Here is a 20,943-nt window from a genome sequence, read left to right as displayed (position 1 = left end):
ACAGGAATAGTATATACAGGACGGGGTGTAGCGTATATATAATGTACAGGAATAGTATATACAGGACGGGGTGTAGCGTATATATAATGTACAGGAATAGTATATACAGGACGGGGTGTAGTGTATATATAATGTACAGGAATAGTATATACAGGACGGGGTGTAGCGTATATATAATGTACAGGAATAGTATATACAGGACGGGGTGTAGCGTATATATAATGTACAGGAATAGTATATACAGGACGGGGGTGTAGCGTATATATAATGTACAGGAATAGTATATACAGGACGGGGTGCAGCGTATATATAATGTACAGGAATAGTATATACAGGACGGGGTGTAGCGTATATATAATGTACAGGAATAGTATATACAGGACGGGGTGTAGCGTATATATAATGTACAGGAATAGTATATACAGGAGGGGGTGTAGCGTATATATAATGTACAGGAATAGTATATACAGGACGGGGTGTAGTGTATATATATATAATGTACAGGAATAGTATATACAGGAGGGGGTGTAGTGTATATAATGTACAGGTATAGTATATACAGGACGGGGGTGTAGCGTATATATAATGTACAGGAATAGTATATACAGGAGGGGGTGTAGTGTATATAATGTACAGGTATAGTATATACAGGACGGGGGTGTAGCGTATATATAATGTACAGGAATAGTATATACAGGACGGGGTGTAGCGTATATATAATGTACAGGAATAGTATATACAGGACGGGGTGCAGTGTATATATAATGTACAGGAATAGTATATACAGGACGGGGTGTAGTGTATATATAATGTACAGGAATAGTATATACAGGACGGGGTGTAGTATATATAATGTACAGGAATAGTATATACAGGACGGGGTGTAGCGTATATATAATGTACAGGAATAGTATATACAGGACGGGGTGCAGTGTATATATAATGTACAGGAATAGTATATACAGGACGGGGTGTAGTGTATATATAATGTACAGGAATAGTATATACAGGACGGGGTGTAGTATATATAATGTACAGGAATAGTATATACAGGACGGGGTGTAGCGTATATATAATGTACAGGAATAGTATATACAGGACGGGGTGTAGTGTATATATAATGTACAGGAATAGTATATACAGGACGGGGTGTAGTGTATATATAATGTACAGGAATAGTATATACAGGACGGGGTGTAGTGTATATATAATGTACAGGAATAGTATATACAGGACGGGGTGTAGCGTATATATAATGTACAGGAATAGTATATACAGGACGGGGTGTAGCGTATATATAATGTACAGGAATAGTATATACAGGACGGGGTGTAGTGTATATATAATGTACAGGAATAGTATATACAGGACGGGGTGTAGGGTATATATAATGTACAGGAATAGTATATACAGGACGGGGTGTAGTGTATATATAATGTACAGGGATAGTATATACAGGACCGGGTGTAGTGTATATATAATGTACAGGAATAGTATATACAGGACGGGGTGTAGCGTATATATAATGTACAGGAATAGTATATACAGGACCGGGTGTAGTGTATATATAATGTACAGGAATAGTATATACAGGACGGGGTGTAGCGTATATATAATGTACAGGAATAGTATATACAGGACGGGGTGTAGTGTATATATAATGTACTGGAATAGTATATACCGGACGGGGTGTAGTGTATATACAATGTACAGGAATAGTATATACAGGAGGGGGTGTAGTGTATATATAATGTACAGGAATAGTATATACAGGACGGGGTGTAGTGTATATATAATGTACAGGAATAGTATATACAGGACGGGGTGTAGTGTATATATAATGTACAGGAATAGTATATACAGGACGGGGTGTAGCGTATATATAGTGTACAGGAATAGTATATACAGGACGGGGTGTAGCGTATATATAATGTACAGGAATAGTATATACAGGACGGGGTGTAGTGTATATATAATGTACAGGGATAGTATATACAGGACGGGGTGTAGTGTATATATAATGTACAGGAATAGTATATACAGGAGGGGGTGTAGCGTATATATAATGTACAGGAATAGTATATACAGGACGGGGTGTAGTGTATATATAATGTACAGGAATAGTATATACAGGACGGGGTGTAGTGTATATATAATGTACAGGAATAGTATATACAGGACGGGGTGTAGTGTATATATAGTGTACAGGAATAGTATATACAGGACGGGGTGTAGTGTATATATAGTGTACAGGAATAGTATATACAGGACGGGGTGTAGTGTATATATAATGTACAGGAATAGTATATACAGGACGGGGTGTAGTGTATATATAATGTACAGGAATAGTATATACAGGACGGGGTGTAGTGTATATATAATGTACAGGAATAGTATATACAGGAGGGGGTGTAGCGTATATATAATGTACAGGAATAGTATATACAGGACGGGGTGTAGTGTATATATAATGTACAGGAATAGTATATACAGGACGGGGGTGTAGCGTATATATAATGTACAGGAATAGTATATACAGGACGGGGTGTAGTGTATATATAATGTACAGGAATAGTATATACAGGACCGGGTGTAGTGTATATAATGTACAGGAATAGTATATACAGGACGGGGTGTAGCGTATATATAGTGTACAGGAATAGTATATACAGGACGGGGTGTAGCGTATATATAATGTACAGGAATAGTATATACAGGACGGGGTGTAGTGTATATATATATAATGTACAGGAATAGTATATACAGGACGGGGTGTAGCGTATATATAATGTACAGGAATAGTATATACAGGACGGGGTGTAGTGTATATATAATGTACAGGAATAGTATATACAGGACGGGGTGTAGTGTATATATAATGTACAGGAATAGTATATACAGGACGGGGTGTAGTGTATATATAATGTACAGGAATAGTATATACAGGACGGGGTGTAGTGTATATATAATGTACAGGAATAGTATATACAGGACGGGGTGTAGCGTATATATAATGTACAGGAATAGTATATACAGGACGGGGTGTAGCGTATATACAATGTACAGGAATAGTATATACAGGACGGGGTGTAGTGTATATATAATGTACAGGAATAGTATATACAGGACGGGGTGTAGTGTATATATAATGTACAGGAATAGTATATACAGGAGGGGGTGTAGCGTATATATAATGTACAGGAATAGTATATACAGGACGGGGTGTAGCGTATATATAATGTACAGGAATAGTATATACAGGACGGGGTGTAGTGTATATATAATGTACAGGAATAGTATATACAGGACGGGGTGTAGCGTATATATAATGTACAGGAATAGTATATACAGGACGGGGTGTAGTGTATATATAATGTACAGGAATAGTATATACAGGACGGGGTGTAGTGTATATATAATGTACAGGAATAGTATATACAGGACGGGGTGTAGTGTATATATATATAATGTACAGGAATAGTATATACAGGACGGGGTGTAGTGTATATATATAATGTACAGGAATAGTATATACAGGACGGGGTGTAGTGTATATATATATAATGTACAGGAATAGTATATACAGGACGGGGTGTAGTGTATATATAATGTACAGGAATAGTATATACAGGACGGGGTGTAGCGTATATATAATGTACAGGAATAGTATATACAGGACGGGGTGTAGTGTATATATAATGTACAGGAATAGTATATACAGGACGGGGTGTAGCGTATATATAATGTACAGGAATAGTATATACAGGACGGGGTGTAGCGTATATATAATGTACAGGAATAGTATATACAGGACGGGGTGTAGTGTATATATATATAATGTACAGGAATAGTATATACAGGACGGGGTGTAGTGTATATATATAATGTACAGGAATAGTATATACAGGACGGGGTGTAGTGTATATATATATAATGTACAGGAATAGTATATACAGGACGGGGTGTAGTGTATATATAATGTACAGGAATAGTATATACAGGAGGGGGTGTAGCGTATATATAATGTACAGGAATAGTATATACAGGACGGGGTGTAGTGTATATATATATAATGTACAGGAATAGTATATACAGGACGGGGTGTAGTGTATATAATGTACAGGAATAGTATATACAGGAGGGGGTGTAGTGTATATAATGTACAGGAATAGTATATACAGGACGGGGTGTAGTGTATATATAATGTACAGGAATAGTATATACAGGACGGGGTGTAGCGTATATATAATGTACAGGAATAGTATATACAGGACGGGGTGTAGCGTATATATAATGTACAGGAATAGTATATACAGGACGGGGTGTAGTGTATATATAATGTACAGGAATAGTATATACAGGACGGGGTGTAGCGTATATATAATGTACAGGAATAGTATATACAGGACGGGGTGTAGCGTATATATAATGTACAGGAATAGTATATACAGGACGGGGTGTAGTGTATATATATATAATGTACAGGAATAGTATATACAGGACGGGGTGTAGTGTATATATATAATGTACAGGAATAGTATATACAGGACGGGGTGTAGTGTATATATATATAATGTACAGGAATAGTATATACAGGACGGGGTGTAGTGTATATATAATGTACAGGAATAGTATATACAGGAGGGGGTGTAGCGTATATATAATGTACAGGAATAGTATATACAGGACGGGGTGTAGTGTATATATATATAATGTACAGGAATAGTATATACAGGACGGGGTGTAGTGTATATAATGTACAGGAATAGTATATACAGGAGGGGGTGTAGTGTATATAATGTACAGGAATAGTATATACAGGACGGGGTGTAGTGTATATATAATGTACAGGAATAGTATATACAGGACGGGGTGTAGCGTATATATAATGTACAGGAATAGTATATACAGGACGGGGTGTAGCGTATATATAATGTACAGGAATAGTATATACAGGAGGGGGTGTAGTGTATATATAATGTACAGGAATAGTATATACAGGACGGGGTGTAGTGTATATATAATGTACAGGAATAGTATATACAGGAGGGGGTGTAGTGTATATAATGTACAGGAATAGTATATACAGGACGGGGTGTAGTGTATATATATATAATGTACAGGAATAGTATATACAGGACGGGGTGTAGCGTATATATAATGTACAGGAATAGTATATACAGGACGGGGTGTAGTGTATATATAATGTACAGGAATAGTATATACAGGACGGGGTGTAGTGTATATATAATGTACAGGAATAGTATATACAGGACGGGGTGTAGCGTATATATAATGTACAGGAATAGTATATACAGGACGGGCTGTAGCGTATATATAATGTACAAGAATAGTATATACAGGACGGGGTGTAGCGTATATATAATGTACAGGAATAGTATATACAGGACGGGGTGTAGTGTATATATAATGTACAGGAATAGTATATACAGGACGGGGTGTAGTGTATATATAATGTATAGGAATAGTATATACAGGACGGGGTGTAGCGTATATATAATGTACAGGTATAGTATATACAGGACGGGGTGTAGTGTATATATAATGTACAGGAATAGTATATACAGGACGGGGTGTAGCGTATATATAATGTACAGGGATAGTATATACAGGACGGGGTGTAGTGTATATATAATGTACAGGAATAGTATATACAGGACGGGGTGTAGTGTATATATAATGTACAGGAATAGTATATACAGGACGGGGTGTAGTGTATATATAATGTACAGGAATAGTATATACAGGACGGGGTGTAGTGTATATAATGTACAGGTATAGTATATACAGGACGGGGTGTAGTGTATATATAATGTACAGGAATAGTATATACAGGACGGGGTGCAGCGTATATATAATGTACAGGAATAGTATATACAGGACGGGGTGTAGTGTATATATAATGTACAGGAATAGTATATACAGGACGGGGTGTAGTGTATATATAATGTACAGGAATAGTATATACAGGACGGGGGTAGTGTATATATAATGTACAGGAATAGTATATACAGGACGGGGGGTAGTGTATATATAGTGTACAGGAATAGTATATACAGGACGGGGTGTAGCGTATATATAATGTACAGGAATAGTATATACAGGACGGGGTGTAGCGTATATATAATGTACAGGAATAGTATATACAGGACGGGGTGTAGTGTATATATAATGTACAGGAATAGTATATACAGGACGGGGTGCAGCGTATATATAATGTACAGGAATAGTATATACAGGACGGGGTGTAGTGTATATATAATGTACAGGAATAGTATATACAGGACGGGGTGTAGTGTATATATAATGTACAGGAATAGTATATACAGGACGGGGTGTAGTGTATATATAGTGTACAGGAATAGTATATACAGGAGGGGGTGTAGCGTATATATAATGTACAGGAGTAGTATATACAGGACGGGGTGTAGTGTATATATAATGTACAGGAATAGTATATACAGGACGGGGTGTAGCGTATATATAATGTACAGGAATAGTATATACAGGACGAGGTGTAGTGTATATATAATGTACAGGAATAGTATATACAGGACGGGGTGTAGCGTATATATAATGTACAGGAATAGTATATACAGGACGGGGGTGTAGCATATATATAATGTACAGGAATAGTATATACAGGACGGGGTGTAGTGTATATATAATGTACAGGGATAGTATATACAGGACGGGGTGTAGTGTATATATAATGTACAGGAATAGTATATACAGGACGGGGTGTAGTGTATATATAATGTACAGGAATAGTATATATAGGACGGGGTGTAGTGTATATATAATGTACAGGAATAGTATATACAGGAGGGGGTGTAGTGTATATATAATGTACAGGAATAGTATATACAGGACGGGGTGTAGTGTATATATAATGTACAGGAATAGTATATACAGGAGGGGGTGTAGTGTATATAATGTACAGGAATAGTATATACAGGACGGGGTGTAGCGTATATATAGTGTACAGGAATAGTATATACAGGACGGGGTGTAGCGTATATATAATGTACAGGAATAGTATATACAGGACGGGGTGTAGCGTATATATAATGTACAGGAATAGTATATACAGGACGGGGTGTAGTGTATATATAATGTACAGGAATAGTATATACAGGACGGGGTGTAGCGTATATATAGTGTACAGGAATAGTATATACAGGACGGGGTGTAGCGTATATATAATGTACAGGAATAGTATATACAGGACGGGGTGTAGTGTATATATAATGTACAGGAATAGTATATACAGGACGGGGTGTAGTGTATATATAATGTACAGGAATAGTATATACAGGACGGGGTGTAGTGTATATATAATGTACAGGAATAGTATATACAGGACGGGGTGTAGTGTATATATAATGTACAGGAATAGTATATACAGGACGGGGTGTAGCGTATATATAATGTACAGGAATAGTATATACAGGAGGGGGTGTAGCGTATATATAATGTACAGGAATAGTATATACAGGACGGGGTGTAGTGAATATATAATGTACAGGAATAGTATATACAGGACGGGGTGTAGCGTATATATAATGTACAGGAATAGTATATACAGGACGGGGTGTAGTGTATATATAATGTACAGGTATAGTATATACAGGACGGGGTGTAGTGTATATATAATGTACAGGAATAGTATATACAGGGCGGGGTGTAGCGTATATATAATGTACAGGAATAGTATATACAGGACGGGGGGTAGTGTATATATAATGTACAGGAATAGTATATACAGGACGGGGTGTAGCGTATATATAATGTACAGGAATAGTATATACAGGACGGGGTGTAGCGTATATATAATGTACAGGAATAGTATATACAGGACGGGGTGTAGTGTATATATAATGTACAGGAATAGTATATACAGGACGGGGTGTAGTGTATATATAATGTACAGGGATAGTATATACAGGACGGGGTGTAGTGTATATATAATGTACAGGAATAGTATATACAGGACGGGGTGTAGTGTATATATAATGTACAGGAATAGTATATACAGGAGGGGGTGTAGTGTATATATAATGTACAGGAATAGTATATACAGGGCGGGGTGTAGCGTATATATAATGTATAGGAATAGTATATACAGGACGGGGTGTAGCGTATATATAATGTACAGGGATAGTATATACAGGACGGGGTGTAGTGTATATATAATGTACAGGAATAGTATATACAGGACGGGGTGTAGTGTATATATAATGTACAGGAATAGTATATACAGGACGGGGTGTAGCGTATATATAATGTACAGGAATAGTATATACAGGACGGGGTGTAGTGTATATATAATGTACAGGAATAGTATATACAGGACGGGGTGTAGCGTATATATAATGTATAGGAATAGTATATACAGGACGGGGTGTAGTGTATATATAATGTACAGGAATAGTATATACAGGACGGGGTGTAGTGTATATATAATGTACAGGAATAGTATATACAGGACGGGGTGTAGTGTATATATAATGTACAGGAATAGTATATACAGGACGGGGTGTCGCGTATATATAATGTACAGGAATAGTATATACAGGACGGGGTGTAGCGTATATATAATGTACAGGAATAGTATATACAGGACGGGGTGTAGCGTATATATAATGTACAGGAATAGTATATACAGGACGGGGTGTAGTGTATATATAGTGTACAGGAATAGTATATACAGGACGGGGTGTAGCGTATATATAATGTACAGGAATAGTATATACAGGACGGGTGTAGTGTATATATAATGTACAGGAATAGTATATACAGGACGGGGTGTAGTGTATATATAATGTACAGGTATAGTATATACAGGACGGGGTGTAGTGTATATATAATGTACAGGAATAGTATATACAGGACGGGGTGTAGTGTATATATAATGTACAGGAATAGTATATACAGGACGGGGTGTAGTGTATATATATATATAATGTACAGGAATAGTATATACAGGACGGGGTGTAGTGTATCTATAATGTACAGGAATAGTATATACAGGACGGGGTGTAGTGTATATATAATGTACAGGGATAGTATATACAGGACGGGGTGTAGTGTATATATAATGTACAGGAATAGTATATACAGGACAGGGGTGTAGCGTATATATAATGTACAGGAATAGTATATACAGGACGGGGGGTAGTGTATATATAATGTACAGGTATAGTATATACAGGAGGGGGTGTAGTGTATCTATAATGTACAGGAATAGTATATACAGGACGGGGTGTAGTGTATATATAATGTACAGGGATAGTATATACAGGACGGGGTGTAGTGTATATATAATGTACAGGAATAGTATATACAGGACAGGGGTGTAGCGTATATATAATGTACAGGAATAGTATATACAGGACGGGGGTGTAGCGTATATATAATGTACAGGAATAGTATATACAGGACGGGGTGTAGTGTATATATATATTGTACAGGAATAGTATATACAGGACGGGGTGTAGCGTATATATAATGTACAGGAATAGTATATACAGGACGGGGTGTAGCGTATATATAATGTACAGGAATAGTATATACAGGACGGGGTGTAGTGTATATATAATGTACAGGAATAGTATATACAGGACGGGGTGTAGTGTATATATAATGTACAGGAATAGTATATACAGGACGGGGTGTAGCGTATATATAATGTACAGGAATAGTATATACAGGACGGGGTGTAGCGTATATATAATGTACAGGAATAGTATATACAGGACGGGGTGTAGTGTATATATATATAATGTACAGGAATAGTATATACAGGACGGGGTGTAGCGTATATATAATGTACAGGAATAGTATATACAGGACGGGGTGTAGCGTATATATAATGTACAGGAATAGTATATACAGGACGGGGTGTAGCGTATATATAATGTACAGGAATAGTATATACAGGACGGGGTGTAGCGTATATATAATGTACAGGAATAGTATATACAGGACGGGGTGTAGCGTATATATAATGTACAGGAATAGTATATACAGGACGGGGTGTAGCGTATATATAATGTACAGGAATAGTATATACAGGACGGGGTGTAGCGTATATATAATGTACAGGAATAGTATATACAGGACGGGGTGTAGCGTATATATAATGTACAGGAATAGTATATACAGGACGGGGTGTAGCGTATATATAATGTACAGGAATAGTATATATAGGACGGGGTGTAGTGTATATATAATGTACAGGAATAGTATATACAGGACGGGGTGTAGTGTATATATAATGTACAGGGATAGTATATACAGGACGGGGTGTAGTGTATATATAATGTACAGGAATAGTATATACAGGACGGGGTGTAGCGTATATATAATGTACAGGAATAGTATATACAGGACGGGGTGTAGCGTATATATAGTGTACAGGAATAGTATATACAGGACGGGGTGTAGTGTGTATATAATGTACAGGAATAGTGTATACAAGACGGGGTGTAGCGTATATATAATGTACAGGAATAGTATATACAGGACGGGGTGTAGCGTATATACAATGTACAGGAATAGTATATACAGGAGGGGGTGTAGTGTATATATAATGTATAGGAATAGTATATACAGGACGGGGTGTAGTGTATATATAATGTATAGGAATAGTATATACAGGACGGGGTGTAGCGTATATATAATGTACAGGGATAGTATATACAGGACGGGGTGTAGTGTATATATAATGTACAAGAATAGTATATACAGGACGGGGTGTAGTGTATATATAATGTACAGGAATAGTATATACAGGACGGGGTGTAGTGTATATATAATGTACAGGAATAGTATATACAGGACGGGGTGTAGTGTATATATAATGTACAGGGATGGTATATACAGGACGGGGTGTAGTGTATATATAATGTACAGGAATAGTATATACAGGACGGGGTGTAGTGTATATATAATGTACAGGAATAGTATATACAGGATAGGACGAGGTGTAGTGTATATATAATGTACAGGAATAGTATATACAGGAGGGGGTGTAGCGTATATATAATGTACAGGAATAGTATATACAGGACAGGGTGTAGCGTATATATAATGTACAGGAATAGTATATACAGGGCGGGGTGTAGCGTATATATAATGTATAGGAATAGTATATACAGGACGGGGTGTAGCGTATATATAATGTACAGGGATAGTATATACAGGACGGGGTGTAGCGTATATATAATGTACAGGAATAGTATATACAGGACGGGGTATAGTGTATATATAATGTACAGGAATAGTATATACAGGGCGGGGTGTAGCGTATATATAATGTATAGGAATAGTATATACAGGACGGGGTGTAGCGTATATATAATGTACAGGGATAGTATATACAGGACGGGGTGTAGTGTATATATAATGTACAGGAATAGTATATACAGGACGGGGTGTAGTGTATATATAATGTACAGGAATAGTATATACAGGACGGGGTGTAGTGTATATATAATGTACAGGAATAGTATATACAGGACGGGGTATAGTGTATATATAATGTACAGGAATAGTATATACAGGGCGGGGTGTAGCGTATATATAATGTACAGGGATGGTATATACAGGACGGGGTGTAGTATATATAATGTACAGGAATAGTATATACAGGACGGGGTGTAGCGTATATATAATGTACAGGAATAGTATATACAGGACGGGGTGTAGCGTATATATAATGTACAGGAATAGTATATACAGGACGGGGTGTAGTGTATATATAATGTACAGGAATAGTACATACAGGACGGGGTGTAGTGTATATATAATGTACAGGAATAGTATATACAGGACGGGGTGTAGTGTATATATAATGTACAGGAATAGTATATACAGGACGGGGTGTAGCGTATATATAATGTACAGGAATAGTATATACAGGACGGGGTGTAGTGTATATATAATGTACAGGAATAGTATATACAGGACGGGGGTGTAGCGTATATATAATGTACAGGAATAGTATATACAGGACGGGGTGTAGTGTATATATAATGTACAGGAATAGTATATACAGGACGGGGTGTAGCGTATATATAGTGTACAGGAATAGTATATACAGGACGGGGTGTAGTGTATATATAATGTACAGGAATAGTATATACAGGACGGGGTGTAGCGTATATATAATGTACAGGAATAGTATATACAGGACGGGGTGTAGTGTATATATAATGTACAGGAATAGTATATACAGGACGGGGTGTAGTGTATATATAATGTACAGGAATAGTATATACAGGACGGGGTGTAGTGTATATATAATGTACAGGAATAGTATATACAGGACGGGGTGTAGCGTATATATAATGTACAGGAATAGTATATACAGGACGGGGTGTAGTGTATATATAATGTACAGGAATAGTATATACAGGACGGGGTGTAGTGTATATATAGTGTACAGGAATAGTATATACAGGACGGGGTGTAGTGTATATATAGTGTACAGGAATAGTATATACAGGACGGGGTGTAGTGTATATATAATGTACAGGAATAGTATATACAGGACGGGGTATAGTGTATATATAATGTACAGGAATAGTATATACAGGACGGGGTGCAGTGTAGAGCTGTGTATAACGTATAGGAATAGTATATACAGGACGGGGGTGCAGTGTAGAGCTGTGTATAACGTATAGGAATAGTATATACAGGACGGGGGTGCAGTGTAGAGCTGTGTATAACGTATAGGAATAGTATATACAGGACGGAGGTGCAGTGTAGAGCTGTGTATAACGTGTAGGAATAGTATATACAGGACGGGGGTGCAGTGTAGAGCTGTGTATAACGTATAGGAATAGTATATACAGGACGGGGGTGCAGTGTAGAGCTGTGTATAACGTATAGGAATAGTATATACAGGACGGGGGTGCAGTGTAGAGCTGTGTATAACGTATAGGAATAGTATATACAGGACGGGGGTGCAGTGTAGAGCTGTGTATAACGTATAGGAATAGTATATACAGGACGGGGGTGCAGTGTAGAGCTGTGTATAACGTATAGGAATAGTATATACAGGACGGGGGTGCAGTGTAGAGCTGTGTATAACGTATAGGAATAGTATATACAGGACGGAGGTGCAGTGTAGAGCTGTGTATAACGTATAGGAATAGTATATACAGGACGGGGGTGCAGTGTAGAGCTGTGTATAACGTATAGGAATAGTATATACAGGACGGGGGTGCAGTGTAGAGCTGTGTATAATGTATAGGAATAGTATATACAGGACGGAGGTGCACTGTAGAGCTGTGTATAATGTATAGGAATAGTATATACAGGACGAGGTGTAGTGTATATATAATGTAAAGGAATAGTATATACAGGACGGGGGTGCAGTGTAGAGCTGTGTATAACGTATAGGAATAGTATATACAGGACGGGGGTGCAGTGTAGAGCTGTGTATAACGTATAGGAATAGTATATACAGGACGGGGGTGCAGTGTAGAGCTGTGTATAACGTATAGGAATAGTATATACAGGACGGGGGTGCAGTGTAGAGCTGTGTATAACGTATAGGAATAGTATATACAGGACGGGGGTGCAGTGTAGAGCTGTGTATAATGTATAGGAATAGTATACACAGGACGGGGGTGCAGTGTAGAGCTGTGTATAACGTATAGGAATAGTATATACAGGACGGGGGTGCAGTGTAGAGCTGTGTATAACGTATAGGAATAGTATATACAGGACGGGGGTGCAGTGTAGAGCTGTGTATAACGTATAGGAATAGTATATACAGGACGGGGGTGCAGTGTAGAGCTGTGTATAACGTATAGGAATAGTATATACAGGACGGGGGTGCAGTGTAGAGCTGTGTATAACGTATAGGAATAGTATATACAGGACGGGGGTGCAGTGTAGAGCTGTGTATAACGTATAGGAATAGTATATACAGGACGGAGGTGCAGTGTAGAGCTGTGTATAACGTATAGGAATAGTATATACAGGACGGGGGTGCAGTGTAGAGCTGTGTATAACGTATAGGAATAGTATATACAGGACGGGGGTGCAGTGTAGAGCTGTGTATAACGTATAGGAATAGTATATACAGGACGGGGGTGCAGTGTAGAGCCGTGTATAACGTATAGGAATAGTATATACAGGACGGAGGTGCAGTGTAGAGCTGTGTATAACGTATAGGAATAGTATATACAGGACGGGGGTGCAGTGTAGAGCTGTGTATAACGTATAGGAATAGTATATACAGGACGGGGGTGCAGTGTAGAGCTGTGTATAACGTATAGGAATAGTATATACAGGACGGGGGTGCAGTGTAGAGCTGTGTATAACGTATAGGAATAGTATATACAGGACGGGGGTGCAGTGTAGAGCTGTGTATAACGTATAGGAATAGTATATACAGGACGGGGGTGCAGTGTAGAGCTGTGTATAACGTATAGGAATAGTATATACAGGACGGGGGTGCAGTGTAGAGCTGTGTATAACGTATAGGAATAGTATATACAGGACGGGGGTGCAGTGTAGAGCTGTGTATAACGTATAGGAATAGTATATACAGGACGGGGGTGCAGTGTAGAGCTGTGTATAACGTATAGGAATAGTATATACAGGATGGAGGTGCAGTGTAGAGCTGTGTATAACGTATAGGAATAGTATATACAGGACGGGGGTGCAGTGTAGAGCTGTGTATAATGTATAGGAATAGTATATACAGGACGGAGGTGCAGTGTAGAGCTGTGTATAACGTATAGGAATAGTATATACAGGACGGGGGTGCAGTGTAGAGCTGTGTATAACGTATAGGAATAGTATATACAGGACGGGGGTGCAGTGTAGAGCTGTGTATAATGTATAGGAATAGTATATACAGGACGGGGGTGCAGTGTAGAGCTGTGTATAATGTATAGGAATAGTATATACAGGACGGGGGTGCAGTGTAGAGCTGTGTATAACATATAGGAATAGTATATACAGGACGGAGGTGCAGTGTAGAGCTGTGTATAACGTATAGGAATAGTATATACAGGACGGGGGTGCAGTGTAGAGCTGTGTATAACGTATAGGAATAGTATATACAGGACGGGGGTGCAGTGTAGAGCTGTGTATAACGTATAGGAATAGTATATACAGGACGGGGGTGCAGTGTAGAGCTGTGTATAACGTATAGGAATAGTATATACAGGACGGGGGTGCAGTGTAGAGCTGTGTATAATGTATAGGAATAGTATATACAGGACGGAGGTGCAGTGTAGAGCTGTGTATAACGTATAGGAATAGTATATACAGGACGGGGGTGCAGTGTAGAGCTGTGTATAATGTATAGGAATAGTATATACAGGACGGGGGTGCAGTGTAGAGCTGTGTATAACGTATAGGAATGGTATATACAGGACGGGGGTGCAGTGTAGAGCTGTGTATAACGTATAGGAATGGTATATACAGGACGGAGGTGCAGTGTAGAGCTGTGTATAACGTATAGGAATAGTATATACAGGACGGGGGTGCAGTGTAGAGCTGTGTATAACGTATAGGAATAGTATATACAGGACGGGGGTGCAGTGTAGAGCTGTGTATAACGTATAGGAATAGTATATACAGGACGGGGGTGCAGTGTAGAGCTGTGTATAACGTATAGGAATAGTATATACAGGACGGGGGTGCAGTGTAGAGCTGTGTATAATGTATAGGAATAGTATATACAGGACGGAGGTGCAGTGTAGAGCTGTGTATAACGTATAGGAATAGTATATACAGGACGGGGGTGCAGTGTAGAGCTGTGTATAATGTATAGGAATAGTATATACAGGACGGGGGTGCAGTGTAGAGCTGTGTATAACGTATAGGAATAGTATATACAGGACGGGGGTGCAGTGTAGAGCTGTGTATAACGTATAGGAATAGTATATACAGGACGGGAGTGCAGTGTAGAGCTGTGTATAACGTATAGGAATAGTATATACAGGACGGGGGTGCAGTGTATATATAATGTACAGGAATAGTATATACAGGACGGGGGTGCAGTGTAGAGCTGTGTATAACGTATAGGAATAGTATATAAAGGACGGGGGTGCAGTGTAGAGCTGTGTATAACGTATAGGAATAGTATATACAGGACGGGGGTGCAGTGTAGAGCTGTGTATAATGTATAGGAATAGTATATACAGGACGGAGGTGCAGTGTAGAGCTGTGTATAACGTATAGGAATAGTATATACAGGACGGGGGTGCAGTGTAGAGCTGTGTATAACGTATAGGAATAGTATATACAGGACGGGGGTGCAGTGTAGAGCTGTGTATAACGTATAGGAATAGTATATACAGGACGGAGGTGCAGTGTAGAGCTGTGTATAACGTATAGGAATAGTATATACAGGACGGGGGTGCAGTGTAGAGCTGTGTATAACGTATAGGAATAGTATATACAGGACGGGGGTGCAGTGTAGAGCTGTGTATAACATATAGGAATAGTATATACAGGATGGGGGTGCAGTGTAGAGCTGTGTATAACGTATAGGAATAGTATATACAGGACGGGGGTGCAGTGTAGAGCTGTGTATAATGTATAGGAATAGTATATACAGGACGGGGGTGCAGTGTATATATAATGTACAGGAATAGTATATACAGGACGGGGGTGCAGTGTAGAGCTGTGTATAACGTATAGGAATAGTATATACAGGACGGGGGTGCAGTGTAGAGCTGTGTATAACGTATAGGAATAGTATATACAGGACGGGGGTGCAGTGTAGAGCTGTGTATAACATATAGGAATAGTATATACAGGATGGGGGTGCAGTGTACAGCTGTGTATAACGTATAGGAATAGTATATACAGGACGGGGGTGCAGTGTAGAGCTGTGTATAATGTATAGGAATAGTATATACAGGACGGAGGTGCAGTGTAGAGCTGTGTATAACGTGTAGGAATAGTATATACAGGACGGGGGTGCAGTGTAGAGCTGTGTATAACGTATAGGAATAGTATATACAGGACGGGGGTGCAGTGTAGAGCCGTGTATAACGTATAGGAATAGTATATACAGGACGGGGGTGCAGTGTAGAGCGGTGTATAACGTATAGGAATAGTATATACAGGACGGGGGTGCAGTGTAGAGCGGTGTATAACGTATAGGAATAGTATATACAGGACGGGGGTGCAGTGTAGAGCTGTGTATAACGTATAGGAATAGTATATACAGGACGGGGGTGCAGTGTAGAGCTGTGTATAACGTATAGGAATAGTATATACAGGACGGAGGTGCAGTGTAGAGCTGTGTATAACGTATAGGAATAGTATATACAGGACGGGGGTGCAGTGTAGAGCTGTGTATAACGTATAGGAATAGTATATACAGGACGGGAGTGCAGTGTAGAGCTGTGTATAACGTATAGGAATAGTATATACAGGACGGGGGTGCAGTGTAGAGCTGTGTATAACGTATAGGAATAGTATATACAGGACGGGGGTGCAGTGTAGAGCTGTGTATAACGTATAGGAATAGTATATACAGGACGGAGGTGCAGTGTAGAGCTGTGTATAACGTATAGGAATAGTATATACAGGACGGGGGTGCAGTGTAGAGCTGTGTATAATGTATAGGAATAGTATATACAGGACGGAGGTGCAGTGTAGAGCTGTGTATAATGTATAGGAATAGTATATACAGGACGGGGGTGCAGTGTAGAGCTGTGTATAATGTATAGGAATAGTATATACAGGACGGGGGTGCAGTGTAGAGTTGTGTATAACGTATAGGAATAGTATATACAGGACGGGGGTGCAGTGTAGAGCTGTGTATAACGTATAGGAATAGTATATACAGGACGGGGGTGCAGTGTAGAGCTGTGTATAATGTATAGGAATAGTATATACAGGACGGAGGTGCAGTGTAGAGCTGTGTATAACGTATAGGAATAGTATATACAGGACGGGGGTGCAGTGTAGAGCTGTGTATAATGTATAGGAATAGTATATACAGGACGGGGGTGCAGTGTAGAGCTGTGTATAACGTATAGGAATAGTATATACAGGACGGGGGTGCAGTGTAGAGCTGTGTATAACGTATAGGAATAGTATACACAGGACGGGGGTGCAGTGTAGAGCTGTGTATAACGTATAGGAATAGTATATACAGGACGGGGGTGCAGTGTAGAGCTGTGTATAACGTATAGGAATAGTATATACAGGACGGAGGTGCAGTGTAGAGCTGTGTATAACGTATAGGAATAGTATACACAGGACGGGGGTGCAGTGTAGAGCTGTGTATAACGTATAGGAATAGTATATACAGGACGGAGGTGCAGTGTAGAGCTGTGTATAACGTATAGGAATAGTATATACAGGACGGGGGTGCAGTGTGGAGCTGTGTATAACGTATAGGAATAGTATATACAGGACGGGGGTGCAGTGTAGAGCTGTGTATAACGTATAGGAATAGTATATACAGGACGGGGGTGCAGTGTAGAGCTGTGTATAACGTATAGGAATAGTATATACAGGACGGGGGTGCAGTGTAGAGCTGTGTATAACGTATAGGAATAGTATATACAGGACGGGGGTGCAGTGTAGAGCTGTGTATAATGTATAGGAATAGTATATACAGGACGGGGGTGCAGTGTAGAGCTGTGTATAACGTATAGGAATAGTATATACAGGACGGGGGTGCAGTGTAGAGCTGTGTATAATGTATAGGAATAGTATATACAGGACGGGGGTGCAGTGTAGAGCTGTGTATAACGTATAGGAATAGTATATACAGGACGGGGGTGCAGTGTAGAGCTGTGTATAACGTATAGGAATAGTATATACAGGACGGGGGTGCAGTGTAGAGCTGTGTATAACGTATAGGAATAGTATATACAGGACGGGGGTGCAGTGTAGAGCTGTGTATAATGTATAGGAATAGTATATACAGGACAGGGGTGCAGTGTAGAGCTGTGTATAACGTATAGGAATAGTATATACAGGACGGGGGTGCAGTGTAGAGCTGTGTATAATGTATAGGAATAGTATATACAGGACGGGGGTGCAGTGTAGAGCTGTGTATAATGTATAGGAATAGTATATACAGGACAGGGGTGCAGTGTAGAGCTGTGTATAACGTATAGGAATAGTATATACAGGACGGGGGTGCAGTGTAGAGCTGTGTATAATGTATAGGAATAGTATATACAGGACGGGGGTGCAGTGTAGAGCTGTGTATAACGTATAGGAATAGTATATACAGGACGGGGGTGCAGTGTAGAGCTGTGTATAACGTATAGGAATAGTATATACAGGACGGGGGTGCAGTGTAGAGCTGTGTATAACGTATAGGAATAGTATATACAGGACGGAGGTGCAGTGTAGAGCTGTGTATAACGTATAGGAATAGTATATACAGGACGGGGGTGCAGTGTAGAGCTGTGTATAACGTATAGGAATAGTATATACAGGACGGGGGTGCAGTGTAGAGCTGTGTATAACGTATAGGAATAGTATATACAGGACGGGGGTGCAGTGTAGAGCTGTGTATAACGTATAGGAATAGTATATACAGGACGGGGGTGCAGTGTAGAGCTGTGTATAACGTATAGGAATAGTATATACAGGACGGGGGTGCAGTGTAAGGCTTAGGTACTCACCATGGCTTGTTCTATCTTGTTGTCTATGGCCCCCATGCTGTTGGAGGTGCTAGATGGGAGACATAGAGAGGGCTCAGTATGAGGCGCTAGGGTCACATTCCTCATGCTCTCCTTACTTCTTGGTTGCTTTCTCTATGGACCCTTTTCCTCTCTGATATCTCCCTGCCTCCTGTATCTCCTGTGTACACATGGCTGTAGGGGCGTTTGATGCATTTCCTTGCTCTGGGGCCTCTCATCACTTATAAGTAGGTTGAGTTGTGGCCACTTACCTGTCATTGTCATTCTCATCTCCTATACTGAACACAGATCGAGCTAGAAGCAGACGCTCATTGAAGACGTCAGAGACCGGTCGGCTTGGGCGTGCCTCATTCTGTACTGTGATTGGTGGTGACACTGGATGCAGGGGAGGAGCCGGCTGTGCAGGGGTGGGAGGAGTGAGAATATGATATAGTGAAACCGTTCAATGTATACAAATAGGTCACATGATATCATTGTACATCTCACCTTTGCAGGTGGCTCTTTGTCTGTCACCAGGGTAAATATGGGGGCTCCTTGTGACCGGGGAGCCTGCTGTCCCTTGGCTCCTGCCCCTGGAGAGAGCAGTAAGGGGCTCAGTGGGGTGGACCTGGGAAGGCCAGAGTCCAGCGAGTGACCGGCACCAGCTCTGTGCTGGGCACCCACCTCCAGGTTGTAGAAGTCCACACAGTTCCAGCGCCCCTTCTGATACTTGCGCCCACCACCCAGCGGACCCTGGTCTAACCGCACCAACCGAAAGCGGGAGGTGGGCGGAGACCGAGGACCATTGGGCGGTGATGGAGATGGAGAGCGCTCTATAGGTAGCGGGGAGACGGGAGAAGAGGGCTGGTAGTCACTGGTCACACTGGTAATCTGGAAACCGCTCCTCTTCTTCCCACCACTCATGGCTGACGGATCCTGCAGGAGAGAAATATCTAGTCACTACTGAGCAAGATATGACTGCACTACACAAGCCTACTACACTGCTACATCTGCACCCCACACTACTATAGCTATAAACCACCCTACTACATCCTTATCCTACACTACTATAGCTATAAACCACCCTACTACATCCTTATCCTATACTACTATAGCTATAAACCACCCTACTACATCCTTATCCCATACTACTATGTCACTACACCACCCTACTACATCCTTATCCTATACTACTATAGCTATAAACCACCCTACTACATCCTTATCCTATACTACTATAGCTATAAACCACCCTACTACATCCTTATCCTATACTACTATAGCTATAAAC

General features: G+C 39.8%; 2 protein-coding genes across 2 annotated transcripts in view; one reads left to right on the top strand and one right to left on the bottom strand.

Moving 5' to 3' along the window:
- NYAP1 (neuronal tyrosine phosphorylated phosphoinositide-3-kinase adaptor 1) overlaps positions 1 to 20,943 on the top strand; it is a 139,893-nt gene that overhangs the window by 18,733 nt on the left and 100,217 nt on the right. The window lies entirely within an intron of this gene.
- LOC140128377 (TSC22 domain family protein 4-like) overlaps positions 1 to 20,943 on the bottom strand; it is a 55,484-nt gene that overhangs the window by 13,718 nt on the left and 20,823 nt on the right. Inside the window, exons 2-4 of the mRNA XM_072150044.1 lie at positions 20,160 to 20,588; positions 19,925 to 20,070; positions 19,656 to 19,704 (exon numbers count right to left, since the gene is read on the bottom strand). Coding sequence (XP_072006145.1) covers positions 19,656 to 19,704; positions 19,925 to 20,070; positions 20,160 to 20,576 — 612 coding nt within the window. The 5' untranslated portion in view covers positions 20,577 to 20,588. The remainder of the gene's footprint in view (positions 1 to 19,655; positions 19,705 to 19,924; positions 20,071 to 20,159; positions 20,589 to 20,943) is intronic.

This window comes from Engystomops pustulosus, chromosome 4 (genome assembly GCF_040894005.1).
Source record: "Engystomops pustulosus chromosome 4, aEngPut4.maternal, whole genome shotgun sequence".
NCBI classification, from domain to species: Eukaryota; Metazoa; Chordata; class Amphibia; order Anura; family Leptodactylidae; genus Engystomops; species Engystomops pustulosus.
Note: the sequence above shows the minus strand (reverse complement) of the source record. Positions and strands in the feature narration are given on the sequence as shown.